The sequence below is a fragment of the Phaenicophaeus curvirostris genome, chromosome 3 (genome assembly GCF_032191515.1).
Source record: "Phaenicophaeus curvirostris isolate KB17595 chromosome 3, BPBGC_Pcur_1.0, whole genome shotgun sequence".
Lineage (NCBI taxonomy): Eukaryota > Metazoa > Chordata > Aves > Cuculiformes > Cuculidae > Phaenicophaeus > Phaenicophaeus curvirostris.
In genome coordinates, this window is record NC_091394.1 from 4,432,396 (window position 1) to 4,447,630 (window position 15,235).

Consider the following 15,235-nt stretch of genomic DNA (forward strand, 5'->3'; position numbering starts at 1 on the left):
CCGGCGGGCAGGGCCGCGGCTCGGCCTCTGGGGTTCCTTGCCGGGAGGCCGCGCCGGGCAGGGCCGCTGTCCTGGGGTAGAAAGTGCCTCCCCGGCCTCGTGTCCCGGCCCGGTGGCTCCTCGAGGGGAGGCTGCCCCCGCTCCGCCTCGCCGCGCTTGGTCTCAACCGCCCGTGAGCCTTAGGAGCCCTGCGAGGTGCCGCCCCGGGGCTTCACCCTGGGGGCTGCGGGGAGCGTTCGCCTTCTCTGCGAAAACCTCGTGAAATCTCAGCCTTGGTCTCTGGGTCAACCTCAGCCCGCAGGGCAGGGCCTGCAGTGGGGTCGTTTGCTCTGTGGTGGCTACAAACCTCTCCTAACCTGGTTCAATGGTCTTTTCTGGCCTGTGGGTAAGGAAGGCGAAGTTGTCCCAGGGCACTGACGGTCCCTTGGGCTGCCGTGTTTAAAGGTGAGGGTGGGGAGGCCCTGGCCCAGGTTGCCCAGGGAAGCTGTGGCTGCCCCATCCCTGGAGGTGTCCAAGGCCAGGTTGATGGGGCCTTGGGCGGCCTGGGCTGGTGGGAGGTGTCCCTGCCCACGGCAGAGGGTGCAGCTGGATGATTGTCAAGGGCCTCTTCCAACTCCATCAACTCTATGGTAATGCAGCTGTTGCAGGGATGTGAAAAGGTAGAACTTTAGAACCTCTTCCATGCAGGGAGAAAGCCTTCAGTTCTCCAGTCTGCAGGACCTACAGGAAAATCTAGTCCTGTCTTTTAAGAGCACAGAAGTAATATTAAGCCTTGTGCTGTGCGGAAAGCTGCATCTGCTTTTCTGAGTTTTATGCTGTCTGGGGCAAGTTTTTTGCAGCTTTACGGTGAGACTAGAGTGATTCAGTGCCCTTCTAATTTTTAAGGTTACTTAACTGTTTAAGACAACACTTAAAGTAGTTCCTGACAGCAAATAATTCAGATTTTTTTGTGTGTTGGACAGAATATCAGCCTCCAGGTAATATGCTGTATTTTGTCTGCTGTGGAGCTGAAGCCCTGATGTTGCTATGGGAACTGACTCGGCGAAGAGGAGGGTCAAATGCACAGGGCTACTGCCTGTGTGCTGGTCTCTCTGAAAAGCTGTGTATGAATCCTGCCTGAGCTCTAGCTGCGTGTGGGGATGGTGATGTCCTTGTGGAAATAAGGCTTCTGTGAGAAGCATTGCTTTAGCTTGGTTATGTCTACATAGTCCTTTTGAAAGCATTCTGTTTTCATCATTCATGGCTATTGAAGAGAATGCTTGAGGTGTCTGGTGCCTTGGGGCTGTTCTAATTGGTGTTTAAAGCTCATTAGTGAGATTTCAACTTGATAGATGTTGTCAATTAAATAGAAGCCATCTCCAGTGAGTGGAAGGCTTTTTGTATGTCAGACATCGGTGATCTGGGTAAGTACAACCCAGCTTGAAAGAAAATGTGTCCTGTAAGTCTTTTGCAGTTTTGGGGTGGTGGTACGTGCTGATGTTGCAGTATGCTGTGTGGGACAACCTGCTGCATCCTTTCAGCTATGCAGGGTAGTCAGCTGGTCAAGAAATCTCAAGACAAACAGTCAGATGTTTTCCCAGCTATCATACTTGTCTTGTGACTTCCAGGCAGAAGTGAAAGAAAGGCTTAAAGCATCTGGCATAAAGCTGACTGAACAAAATACTGAATCACAGCAGCTGGTGTGGCTGAACTTGCCTGTTCAGTGTATTACAGACACTTTTTTCCCTTGTGATCCAGGCACTTGGATTCCAGAGGTGTATTTGTAAAGCTTATTATTTTCTGTGCCTTAAAGAAGGTGTGGTATCTTTAGCTCTAACTCGAGAACTAAGGTGAAGCCTGTTGGTTTTGCTGGTTAACTGAACAGTACATCTTTTAAATATGAACTTTGGACTGGTAAGGAAGACAGAGAACTGAGGAGGGGAGAGGTTTTGGGTTTTCTTGCATTAACTCCAGTTGAAATTAAAACAAAATGAGGAAGTGGTAGCAGTGAACTAGTCACTGACTACTTGCTCATGGCTTGTTGGGGCTACTTTCTGTTCCCATGGCTTCCCTCTGCCCTTCTTTGGGAAGACTTGGGACTTTAAAGCAGAACAAACAATTCTTAGGTTGCCTGCTTTTAACTTCCTTTGTACAACACGAAATAAGTGTGATGCTTTCTTGGAACTGGCTACTAGCATTCAAGCTTAGGGCACACTATTAGTTGAACTATTATAATAAAATGCAACTTCAAAGAGTAGATGTCAGTAACATTTTGTCTGTAATTCTGCAATGAAGTGCAGTGCATGACTTGATTGGAAGTAAAACTGAGCAACCTTGTTTGTAGAGATCATTCAAAGCTATTTTGGGGTGAGAGGCAGAAACAAGAGTGCTGAGACTACATAAACATTTGTTTAGCCACTTGACTAGTTCTCTGAGAGGGAGTGGCCTCAAGTTTTATGTTCACACGGCTTGGTGTGTGGCATTAGCAGCTGAAAGGTACAAGTATCCTGTGTCTGCTTGATTACTTTCTGTTGCTGCTTAAACCTGTGAAGACTAAACTATTTTTGTTACAGAATCTTCAGCAACGCCATTCTGATCAGAAAATGTCTGCTCTTGAAACCCTCTTTAAATACATTGATGAACACCAGGACCTCTATGTTCAGGTAAGTTTCCTTTCAGAGTTTTGTTCTGCAACATAGCTAGCTGTGTGATATTGAAAGTTTGGTCAGCTTCAAGCCTGTTGCTGTGTCTATGTAATATTCCTAAGAATAGTGGTGCCAAGTAATTTGGGAGAGAAGGGATCAGGCAGTGGATGTAACTGATCAGAGTCAAGCTAGAAATGTTTCTTAGGTTTAGGTATAGTTCTGTTCAAAGACATAGATCTCCATGGTAGATTTATTAGGAAATGTTCTCTTACTGTATAGTGCAAGCAGTAGCTGACTCAAAGGAACAAGAAGCTCGACACTGCTTTCTGAATGCCAGACTAGGTTTATGCTGTCCCTCCCCTTTTGAGATGGGAAAGAAAAGGTATAAACAAGACTGGAATAGATTTTTTTCATATGAAACTGTTCATGTTGGGGGGGGAGGGGAGGGTTTAGCTTCTGTACTTTGTTTAACCTGTTATTTGATTGCACCTTGTATTGTGGTCTCTTTTGTCTGTGAAGGCTTTGAGGGTACAGCTTTGTAAATTCCCAGGCAAGAGCTATGCCAAGTGTTCAACATGACTTTTGCCTGTTGCTTCACTATTTTCACATAGGGGAAGCCTGGAAGACAATAGCTGCTTCTGGATACTTAAATAATGGCAATCAGAAATGCACAATAGACACAAGCTGTCGTTCTTAAGCGTAGCTTGCCTTAAATATTTGTTGCCCATGTGCTGCACTTCAGCAACAGCTGTAGGAAAGTGAGATTTTAGGGAGCTTTATGAATGATTAGAATTTCCTTTTGAGCAGAGGGCAGGAGCTGATTTGCCTCAAGCTTAACCCCAACTTAAACAGTATTAGTTGAATTCCAAAGTGTTGTTTGTATAGTGCATCCCATGCCATAATTCAAATGTAGTAATGCTTTAGTTTTTGTGTCTTTCTGTAGCGCTTGGCTGAGTGGGTGGCAATCCAGAGTGTGTCAGCATGGCCAGAGAAGAGACCTGAAATCAGGCGCATGATGGAGGTTGCTGCGAAGGATATTGAGCGACTGGGAGGCACAACTCAACTCATGGATATTGGTAAACAAAAAGTATGTGCACATCTTCATGCCAGCTTAGTAGCAATACTGTCTTTAGAAAATGAGGTGTTTTGTACTGGGCTGGCTTCTTACAGTCCCAGTAAGGAAGGCACTTAGACTCCATAAAGTCTCATTTAAAATGCTGTTTATTAGAGCTACTGCTATAAAGAGGATAGTACAGATAACATTATGTCCTGTCAGAGCTGGGAGTCCCAAAAAGTGCAGCATCTAGCAGGGATCCATTCAGTGTGCAGCATGCCGTGCTGGTGTCATTCATGGAAATGTTATCCCATTTTATTTATTCAAGCTGTTCGATTCCACTGCCAAACAAAAATGATATTCACATGAGAACTTCTGCTGCATTCTTAGATAAAGACAAGGACGTGCAGGTGGTGTAATTGCTGGTGCCAAGTGGGAATTGCCTGCAAACTACAGTCAACTGGTTAAGTTTATCCTGCAGCCCAAGGATACGCACAGCACAATAAAGACAGGAAGGCAAAGCTGTGTGTGCACCACAGGCTTGGATGTACTCAGGCTAACTGCGGATCACAAATTCCTTGATGTGTGATGGTGTCCTGGTCAGGATCATCACACAAGGGTCTTGTGGGTAGTGGACTACAAAGGCAGTACCTGTTGGTGTGGGATGTCTTCCTAGTCAGACTTTTCTAGTATGAGCTTCCTGATAAAAACTGTTCATAGTGAAACTTGGCGTCCAGATCAGTTAAGCATGTTGTATTATGCTTTGGACTGTATATTGAGTGTATTTTAAATACTTCCCTGACTGAACATCAGCAGAGCTCCTGCAAGCAAAAATAGACATCAACAGCAGGCTAATGTCAGTCCTTAGACCTGCAGGCTGTAAAAATACTGAAATTTAAATCAGTCTTCCAAAACACTTTTGGGCTTTTCCAGAAGGATTACACAAGATTGCACTGCTTCCTTACCAGACACAGGAAGATCCTTAATAACATGTCACCTCCTTATTTATAGCTATCTGAACTACTTTTTTCAGCTGGGAAAGGTATGTGCTTATGAGAGTGACAGTCTCATCCTATAGCTCAATCCACTTGATAGGCTCTTTTTCCTAAGTGCCTTATCACTACATGCCACAGAATAAGGCCCATAACAAAGTTCAGACTAGCATTTGGATAGTTACATTCAAAATCCTGTTGTACTGGAGTGTTTTCTAGTTTTAGAAGATCATTGTTGTAGTTAGTGCTAGTGCCTGGTGGGTGAAATCTGTGTATTGGGACCCACTGAGGAGTTTATTTTGACAAATGAATTATACTTATTTGTAGCACCATGGGTCACAGCCGGGAAGCAGTGACTTCATGTGTCCTCTTGAGAGGGAATCTACATGACGGTTCTAGCTCAGCTACTACCTACAGCCTAAAATCCCATAAAGTGCTTCAGTTAGTTAAGGCAGACTTGTTCTTTCATCAGTGTAACTTCTTGGAGGCAAGAACCTGTTTTAGAGTTGATTACAAGTAACAGTTCTATTTAGAAAATTCTTGCGTTTGAATTGGAAGTTAATTTTTGTATTTAGTTTTATATTAAATGTAGATAAGACTAGTCGATTTGTGTATGTTGCTCTTCATTGATGTAGCAGCAATGTAAAGCAATGTCTAACTTAGTTTACTGCTGCACAGCTGTTTGTATTGTATGCTGGTTAGTGTAAGTGTAAATTCTTGTGATAACCCTTCAATTATGTAGAGGTGCAGCTGGCTGAGGACAGTGTAACCTGTTGATAAACAAATCAGAGCTTGGAGCCCATATGAACAAAAAGCTGATGGTGATCTGCTGAACAGTGACTAGGAGTATGTGCTCACTGGAAGAGAAATACATGCTGACTGAGAATAGCCTGATAATTGTTATGGGCTCTTCCAAAGAAATAAGCCAAGTTCAACTCTTGAACTAAGTGCATCAGCACTACACTGCCCTTGCTTAACAGTGTAGGCTAGTATAGAGAAATACAGTTGTTTGACCTTATTTGGCTGTAAGCACATGTTACACTCGGTGATACTGCTGAGTATAAAAGCTATGGTGTGGAGGGGATGAAAGTGCAGTGGCAAGCGATGCAGAACACAATATTGAAGGGAGTTTATCACTTGTGCTTAGATCAGCATTAGATATGGTGGTTTGGCATGCAGACAGCTTGCTCTGCTGATGCCTGATGTAGGATATTTAGCTTTAAGTTAACAGCTCTGAGCGGTTTGGAATATTTTGACTGTTACTGGGACTTGTTAGAAGACTTACTGGCATGGTGCAGCCAGGCCTTCATTGGCACGCTGTTTCTGACAATCGCTTGAAGCGGCTTAGTTTTGTTTAGCTGTCTGTTGCTGTAGTAATTCATTAATCTGATAAAAATGTGCCACTGACATTCCGCATTTGAATAAAACTTCTTGCCTCCTATTTCTAGCTGCCTGATGGATCAGAGATCCCTCTACCACCAATTGTTCTAGGAACACTTGGCTCAGATCCACGCAAAAAGACTGTGTGTGTATATGGTCACTTAGATGTTCAGCCAGCAGCACTAGAAGATGGCTGGGATAGCGAGCCCTTCACGCTGGTAGAAAGAGAAGGTAAGAGTGGTGGACAAACTACTGGGCATTTAACAAGTGTGCTTGTTTCTTAACTGTTCTAAATTTGTACCCTTCATTGAAAGGGTAAGGAGCGTAAGAACAGACATGGGTGTTCAAAAAACTGTTGAGATAAAAGATGGGGAGTGGGAAATAGGAAATGGTAAACAAGTAGAGCTGCAGAATCTCAGCTGCTCTCAGGGCTTGTTTCCTTTTTGTGTAGTCTTGCACTTGCATGTTATCTTCTTTGTAGCTACAGCAGTCTTAACTGCTGTCTTCCACACTAACAATTTTTTGCTAGAAAGCTTTCTAGAACTAGTTTCTTGTGGTGGTTGCAACTTGAGGCCTGTAAGGTTATGTCAGACTGTGGGGATTTTGAGCTAGTGCAGGGGGCAGGCAGTCAATACAGCTTTGTGGCTGGTGACAGAAGTTGTGCAGCAGCCTCTGTGGTTTGCCTTGTTTGCGTGCTGTGCTACAATGAGTACTGCAGGAGATGTGTTTTACAGAGCTAGTGCCGAGACAAGCATCCCTCTCCCATAAATGTGGGTGAAGAAATTGTGCAGTAACTTCTGTTGAGGAAACACATTGCTGGTAGTGAAGAGGAGACTAAAACTTTCTCTTGTATTTAAACCTGGTGCTACCAATAGTCTCTTCCTCATTCGATTTGCTCAGTGAGTGTCAAAGCTCATATGAGTAGAAGAACATTAACTGTTCTTGTTCAAGCGTTAATCATTGCCAAGAAAAGTATCTGTGGTACCTAGTATTTCTACCTGGGCACTTGGTCACAAGCAACAGAGTCCAAGTTACAAAGCTGGATTATCTTATCTGATAGCAAGAGCTAGACCTGCTTCAGGCTCTGCCTGATCTCTGTGCAGCAGGCATTGTAGGCATATTTCCCAGTGCTTCCTTACCTTACAAGCTGTCTGGCCTGTTCTGTCACTGTGGTTACACCTAGTGCTTATGGGTTGTAGCCGCAGTGCTGAGTTGCCTTTACTGTGATCCCATGTGCTATATTTCCCTGGACTTCCCTGTACCCTGTAAAACTTGTCTTTGAAGCTCTCTCAGGGAAGATTCACGTTTATCTGGAGGGTCCAGAGAAGTAATTGGTAACTAGGTACTGCAGCCTTACTCTTCAAACAAAGTACTATTGAATTGAAGATAATGCTGGCTAGGTTCCCTTTGAAAGGAGGTAGCTTGTTTCTATACCCTTACTGCTGTGTTTGTAGAAAATGACATTGTGATATGGAAACAACTTATCCCAAGGTAGTTACATCTTTTCCAGGCTTATGTTCAATTCCTATCCAGGGAGCAGTTGGGGGAAGACATAGGGGTAGCTCTGAGAGAGAACTATTGCAGTCCTGTACCTGTCCTGCTTGTGTGGCTGTGTGAAGTGAGATGCAAACCTGCTACTTCAGAAGAATCAACAATGAAAGTTAATATAAGTGGGGCTAAAAAGCTTATCCAAAAAGACATTTTCTTCTGCAGGCAAGAGATGACTCAAGGTTCATTATAAGTTGTCTCCACAGCGGTAAATTTGTCCTGTTTGTACAGGAAAGCTGTATGGACGAGGATCAACAGATGACAAAGGTCCAGTGCTTGCCTGGCTGAATGCCTTGGAGGCTTATCAACAAACTAACCAGGTGTGTGCCCAAGATTTGTCCTGCTTTTTCACATACAGCTGAGTCTAGCAATAAATGTTATCTAAGCCACAAACCTCTGAGGCAAGCCTGCTTATTCAGCAGATCAGAGGAGTGATGCAGTAATCCTGTGAATACCCTGATGTCCCAGTAGGGTTGAGTTGACTTGCTGGCAAGTTAATCTTGTAGATGCTTAGATTGCACTTTAAGCATTTTTGTTTTAATGCAATGTGTAGGAAGGAAGATACATATGCAAGTTTCTGGAGCAGCAAGAATAATCAAATATGATCACTCTGACATAAGGATGCCAAATTAGCTTGGCCTTATAATATCTCACTGCCACTGAGCTCTGAGAAGAGACTGTTAGTCACACTGAACAGGGCACTTCCCAGCTTCTATTCAAGAAAAATCAGAAATAGCTCATGTCTGTCTTACCTTGCAAGGCAAGTTGCTATTACTTGTGAGAATTAGCAACTTTCAAGTGCTGTCTAGGCATAGAATGTCATAGACAGGATAGACAAGGTAGCTCTGACTCTCCTACTGTGGCATGTGATTTCTGTGGTTAATATTAGTTTTCCTGGCCCTGTGATTTTGGCAACAGATTTCTGCTGCGTTCCTACAGTTAAGATGATTTGGAACAAGTTGTTCTAGAACTCAATTAAAATTTTTCAAAAGTTTTAATTCCATCAGATGAAGGGTGGTATAAGTGCCCTCAATGTAAGTGCAGTCCAAACTTTGTAATGCTTTGTGGAACTTGTTGGTTATGTACAGTTGTGGAACTAATTTACTCGTGTCCATTTTTTTGCTTTGTACATGACAAAAGAAAATCACTGATGGCTGGAGGACTCCAGTGTTTTAACATACTTAATCTGGCTTTGGTTTTCATTTTCAAAGGACTTCCCAGTAAATGTTAAGTTCTGCCTAGAGGGTATGGAAGAATCGGGATCTGAAGGCCTTGATGAACTGATTTTTGCTCAGCAAGACACTTTTTTCAAAGGTGTGGATTATGTTTGCATTTCTGACAACTACTGGTTAGGCAAGAAGAAGCCTTGTATCACCTATGGCTTGAGGGGGGTCTGCTACTACTTCATAGAGGTGAGTGCTGGAATACACTGCTAAGTCTGTATTAAGCTGAATTTTCTACTGGAGAAGAGTGGTGGCTCAAACTCTTTCATGCCAATACCCTCTCAGAAAAGATTAAACTGGCTACTTAAGTAAAATAGTTGCTATTAGTTGTCAAATATCTTCCTTTTACTATCCTGTGTGATACTTGGGTTGGAGGGATAGCTTTTGGGTGTATGGAGCATAAGCCAGCACCTTCACTGGAGGATTTTCTGGTGTCATAGATATGTTCAGATATTTTTTTTTGAGTGCAGGAAGAGATGTCACCTCTGAAGTACGCAAGGTTAGGACAGTGAGTACTAAGGGCTTGTGCTCCACAGAGCAATAAAAAGCATATCTGCCTTAGTGTACTAAAACTGAGTGGTCTGGTTTCAAAAACAGATGCATTCTCAAAATGTGCAACAAAAAGCTAGAGTGAAAGTCTGTGCATTTGGCGGTAAGTTCATGCTAAAACTAACCTGATTTTTAATTTACTTCAAACCAGGTGGAATGTAGTGACAAAGACCTTCACTCTGGAGTTTATGGTGGTTCTGTACATGAGGCCATGACAGATCTCATTACTCTAATGGGTAAGAAAAGACAGGTTTCACCAAGTGAATCTAAAATAAGAGTAAGAGCCATTAAAGCATGAGTTTGTTTATGGGGTTGGGGTATTGGTGGGGTGTCTTAAGGGCTGCTGACCAATGAAACTGCTTGCCAGGTATGCATAAAACATGCTGGAGCCTTAGATACAGAAATATGATGAAGGTCTTGCTAAGAAGTTTTCTATCTACTTTAGCTTCCCCTAAAATCTTGCTGCAAACTTGTATGTTAATTAAATTAGTTCTTTTCTGCCAAATGTTCTATAGATGCTATGTTGAACTTGTAGGGAATCCTACCTTCAAACAGGCAGCCAAACAGGTAGCAGTAGAATTAAGTGCAGTTGCAAGAAAGTGCACATTTTGGATAACTGCAATTTCCATAAGTGCCTTCCATGCTTAGTGGAACAGGCTGTGGGAGATAGAGGTCAGAATTTGACTATATTTACAGAGTTTTCAGCAGGTGAAGACTTCTGTTTCCCATGGAAGGTGTTCCCAGCAATGACATCTTGTTTCTTCTGGCTGAATCCTGATATTAGGTGCTTGTTTACAGGTTCTCTTGTAGACAAGAAAGGGAAAATCCTTATCCCGGGTATTAATGAAGCAGTGGCACCTGTTACTGATGAGGAGCTTGCACTGTATGAGAAGATTGATTTTGACCTGGAAGAATATGCAAAAGATGTAGGAGCAACTAAACTGTTGCATGATACAAAGGTATAATGTACTACTAATCTACACTGGTTAGCTGAGTTAGTTCAAGGTATCTGTATTAGTAGAAGACAGAAACAAGCTTCTGTGGATACTTGTGTTGTTACCAAGTAACCTAGTAGGCAAAGAATTCATCTGATATTTTTAAAATTATAAGAAGGTCTTGAAGGTAATTTTACCTACTGTATGGTTGACTGTGTACTTACACTTCGCAGAGAAACTGCTAGTGTTTAGATGATTAGAAACTTAGTGTAGGTTTTCCATTGTTTAAGGCAAGCAGTCTAGGCAATTTTACATTTGTTCCTAAACTAATGTATAAGTAGCACTTGCAAACTTGTACAGAACTTTATCTGATGCTGTTCCCTTAATGCTCAATGAGAACTGCTAGCACTTTTACAGAAGTCAAATTCCACATCTATGAAGTGTCTGGCTTCCTAAAGCTGTGTGAAATTCAACAGGCTGTCAGAAATAAAGTAGTTGCTCAGAGCCAGCTTCTCATAAGGTGAGAGACCAGTTTGAGATCTAGCTGTGGTGAGCTTAAGGTTGACATACTGAACACTTTCCTACACCTGACAAGCAAAGACTGTCTTGTAGCCATGAACTAGGCAGCCGCCTAAATCTTTGAACAGGTCCAAGTTCAATAAACTCATGTCTGAACTTCTCCGATCTTCATCCTGGGATCTCACCAAATAAATACTTTTAACAGCATCAAATCTTGCAAGGTATAGGTAGTACTAATTTTAAAGCATGTAAATGTAAATATATATATCATAAAAAGCAGAGACTAGTCTTTTAAGGGAAGTTTACATGTGCAGACCCATCTTCTGTCCTAGGACTGTCAGGAGGAGACTTCAGGCTCGAATAGGTACAAGTAACAATTTTATATCCTGAACCTTGTGTTTACCTACTCAGGTTTATATCAACTGAAAGCACACAGGCTTCATTGTTTGGCCTTGGATGAAATACAGCTTGTATATAAGGACCTGGCTCCTCATTGATAGTGCTGGGCTAAACCTGTTTGGTCTTGGCTAGCCTGAAATCCTGGCTTAACTTACCAAAGAGGAGTTCTAAGCTGCGTGCATACAAAAAGGGTATTAGGGCTAAGGTGAGATATGGAAGAGAAGGCTATAATCTCCAGATGAGAAACAATGTGCTTGAGAGACTTGAACAGTGACAGTTCCTTTCTGTTTGAGAAGAGATTAGAGGCAGGTGGTACCTGAACAAAACAAACTTAATATGAAAGCCCACAAAACTTATAAGTATCCTGAATCTCAACAGTGAAATTCAGGTTTAAGACATGGTAGCTGTGCAGTGCACAGTACACTGAATTCATAATGTCTGAGGCAACAAGGAGGAAATGTAAAAGTGTATCGGAAGTCACATAGTAGTGATAGGCCATAGGGCTCACTTCACTGAACTGAGTTCAGCCAGTTTAATGCAATTGATACAAATGTCAGAAGTGTGCTGTGTGCCCCAGCCTGTGCAGTGGTGAAGCTTTAGAAGCTTTAGGAAATGTGTGATCTTCATAAGCATGTGGCTCACGTGAAGGCATCTGCCTGACTTTAGGCAGTAGAGACTAGAACTTCCAGTATACTCTCTACAAACTGTGCTTGAGTGTTTTATCAATGGTATTTGCGTCCTTGTCAGAAACACTGGTTTGTCCTGTAAGTTCAATAGAACTAAGAGAAAGCTAAACTAGAGCTACTGAATCTCAAGATGTTGACAACCCAGCTGTTTTATCAAAATGTGTGCTTAGTGGGAGTAGCAGCTTCTCTTTAACTGAGTGATCTTGCATTTGTCCATGGGAGGAAGCACTGTTTCTTAGTCTTCATTAGATGGAAGTTATTACTTTGTGGACCTCTGTTAAACTGTATGTAACCTTGAATCTTTCCCTTTGCTTCTTCAGAGAGATATCCTTATGCATAGGTGGAGGTACCCTTCCTTGTCTCTCCATGGAATTGAAGGAGCCTTCTCAGCCCCTGGAGCCAAGACTGTGATTCCTAGGAAAGTGATTGGCAAGTTCTCAATCAGGCTTGTGCCAAACATGACTCCTGAAGAGGTCACAAAGCATGTATGTTGAGATGGATTGATAACCTCAAAGCAACTAGTGTCTCTAAGCTTCTGTTTTGTGTGCCTAGGGGAAGTGTGTTTCTGGTTTTTAAAGCAGTCCAATTTATTTACTTTGCCATCTTCACTGTTCTGCACTTCACCTCCCATAATTTAGGGGATCACTGTGTGGTCCCACAGTGGATGTCTGTGGTCTCGCTATTCAGTTTTTCTCAGCCATTTTGAAGAAAGAGCTCAGGAGTAAATGCTAATTTGACTGTAGAGTGCTTTGATTACCAGAAGTGTATAGTCAAAATGATGAGTTTGACACATTGGCTAACTGTTCTACAGTATACTGTTAGCTTGCCTAAAGGAGATATTCTGACCTCATAGCAGAGGTACTTAGGAGTAGTTAATAGTAATAGGAAAAGTATTGCTGCACAGTCGTAGTGACCGACAAGTACCTAAGATGCTCTTAGTATACTGTCTCTATCAATGTGCATAGAAATTCTAACAACAGATAAAAGTGTTCAATCTTTCTTTTAGGTTGAAGACTACGTGAGCAAAAAGTTTGCAGAGCTGCACAGCCCAAACAAATTCAGAGTATACTTAGGCCACGGTGGAAAACCCTGGGTGTCAGACTTCAACCATCCCCACTATGTGGCTGGTAGGAAGGCCATGAAGACAGGTCAGTGAGTTTTTCACTTGGCTTTGGGAGAACTAAAGAGCTCTTGTTCCAGCACCTCAAGAAATACTGAGGTCATGTCTATAGAATACTTGGTGTTCTGCACTTGGGTTTGGCCCAGTAATGAAGCATGTCAAGTGCAATCCTTAAACTTAAGTCTGAGGTATGTGAAGGATGGAAACAATGTGAAGTTCAACCTTACTGTATTGAACAAGTCTGTTGGTACCGTGTTGCTTTTGCATAAGGATGAGACTGTCAGTAGTTCAGATCACTTGCTTAGCCAAAGCCCTCAAGGCTCAGTTATCCTAGCATCCTTCATCATCTATTATGCTGGGCAGCTGGATTGCATAGGGCAACTAGAGCAAATCCAGCTTCTGTGTTTGAGAACGAACAGGCTTTCAGGTGACATGTTATTTGTGTAATTGAACTCTAGTACTCCAGTACTACATCTAGGGGGCAAATGTCGCAATTCTGCAACATCTGTTGCATGGCTGACTAAAACAGTGCAAGATTTGGTTAGCACAGAGTACAGAAGTGGTTGGTACTTGATTGCTTAAGCAGCAGTTAGGATCTGTGTTTTGAAAACCAAATGCAATTCCAAGCTCACCCGAGTATCATTTTGTTCTAGTTTTTGGAGTTGAACCAGACCTGACAAGGGAGGGAGGAAGCATTCCTGTTACCCTTACTTTTCAAGAAGCAACAGGCAAGAATGTCATGCTGCTTCCTGTTGGAGCTGCAGATGATGGTGCCCACTCTCAAAATGAGAAGCTAAACAGGTGAGAGAATATTTAGCCCTGTACCAGGCAGAGATGCACTGTGGACCAAGAACTGAGCTCTTGCTTTTCTTTAATACTCTGGAAGACAAAGTACCATTTCTCCTAGCAGGGAATGACTAGTTGGGTTACTAGTCTGTAGCTGAATCTTGATCTCTTTACTCCTTCTGGTTTTATACACTTAAAACCAGAAGCAGTTTTTATATTTTGGACTGTGAACTTGGCTACTCCCTGCCCAAGGGTGGCATTTCTCTGTTGCCAGGGAAAATGCAGGGAGGTCAAGAGCAGTGCCTGCAACAGTAATGCCTGTAGTGTGTGTGTGTGCGCCTAGGACTGATACTGCAACAAAGCACAGCTGATAGCTTTCATTAGCACTATCTTAGTCTGAGCTGTATTTCTACCTTCTTTCCAGATACAACTACATCCAGGGGGTGAAGATGCTTGGTGCATACCTCTATGAAGTCTCCCAGCTGAAGGACTAAGTTAGACACCTTACCTTCTGGCTTGTGTGTCACAAGTCTGAATTGTCTTATAAAATGTCATAAATTAACAACCCTTAAATGGCTCCCCTTATCCACCAACACTTGACTGCTTTACTGAGGGAGAGGGAAGCTTGCAGCTTCACTTGACAAAGAACACCGTATACCAAAAATATTTCTTTAAAGGCTTACTTCCAATGACACAGACTATTTCTTATGTGGCCAGCAGTCCTGAACTGCATCTTTGTCTGCTCTGTATCACTTCAAAGTAGTGGTTTGTTGTATTCATCTACTTTTCCTGTAAAGCAGGAGGAATGGTTTGCTCTCAACTGTTTAAGCAGCTGCATCAGTTGCAGAACTGCCAGCCAAGTTTAAGGATCTTATTCCTGGATGCATCCTGGAAGCAGTCAAAGTAACAGGTTATGGGGTTATACTGGAATGTGCTCAAACTGTTGTGAGGCATCTGTCTTCCTGAGTGATTTGGAAGACCAGTTTGTCTTTTATGGTTTATACCTGCCTGCACGTTTCAGTGTACAGTGAATTAAGTTATAACAAAATTCACTGGTAATGACTGCTGGCTATCTTTTTGTAAAGCTCCCTTTGTATTCCATGAAAAGGACAATAAATAATCATGCTCTAGAGTTTGGCTCTTGGTCTCTGAGGGTTAAATAATGACTTGGGTGGGAAAGCAACTTCATGCAACTTCATGCAACTCTATGGCTGAGGAGGCAGGTGAGCAATGTGGTAACACAGACTACTTATTGGGAATCCATGTTTGTATTCATTAGGCTCTGGTTCCATAATGGCTTGTTGACTTGAAGCAGATGTTGCTAAATGCTTCTCTCCTGAGGGATAACAATCTCAGAAGTGTTCTATTTTGGCTCTGTAAGCAGGTTGCCATGATGTAGCACAACTAGTGATACTGCAAG

The 15,235-nt window shown here is 42.6% G+C and overlaps 1 protein-coding gene across 1 annotated transcript; it reads left to right on the forward strand.

Moving 5' to 3' along the window:
- Positions 1 to 2,496: 2,496 nt before the first annotated feature.
- On the forward strand, positions 2,497 to 14,947 carry CNDP2 (carnosine dipeptidase 2). The gene is made up of 11 exons (XM_069853280.1): positions 2,497 to 2,642; positions 3,568 to 3,711; positions 6,119 to 6,281; positions 7,830 to 7,918; positions 8,810 to 9,010; positions 9,522 to 9,606; positions 10,169 to 10,329; positions 12,230 to 12,394; positions 12,916 to 13,057; positions 13,683 to 13,830; positions 14,240 to 14,947. Exons 1-11 carry the CDS (start codon positions 2,583 to 2,585, stop codon positions 14,307 to 14,309), a joined length of 1,428 nt encoding a protein of 475 aa, XP_069709381.1. The 5' UTR covers positions 2,497 to 2,582; the 3' UTR covers positions 14,310 to 14,947.
- The last annotated feature ends 288 nt before the right edge of the window (positions 14,948 to 15,235 follow it).

What these genes read in the sequence shown, in the direction of transcription:
- CNDP2 (XM_069853280.1), top strand. Translation starts at nt 2,583, where the DNA reads ATGTCTGCTCTTGAAACCCTCTTTAAATACATTGATGAACACCAGGAC. An exon ending in TCTGCTACTACTTCATAGAG is followed by an intron (nt 9,011 to 9,521) that starts GTGAGTGCTGGA and finishes ACTTCAAACCAG; the next exon opens with GTGGAATGTAGTGACAAAGA. An exon ending in AGATCTCATTACTCTAATGG is followed by an intron (nt 9,607 to 10,168) that starts GTAAGAAAAGAC and finishes GCTTGTTTACAG; the next exon opens with GTTCTCTTGTAGACAAGAAA.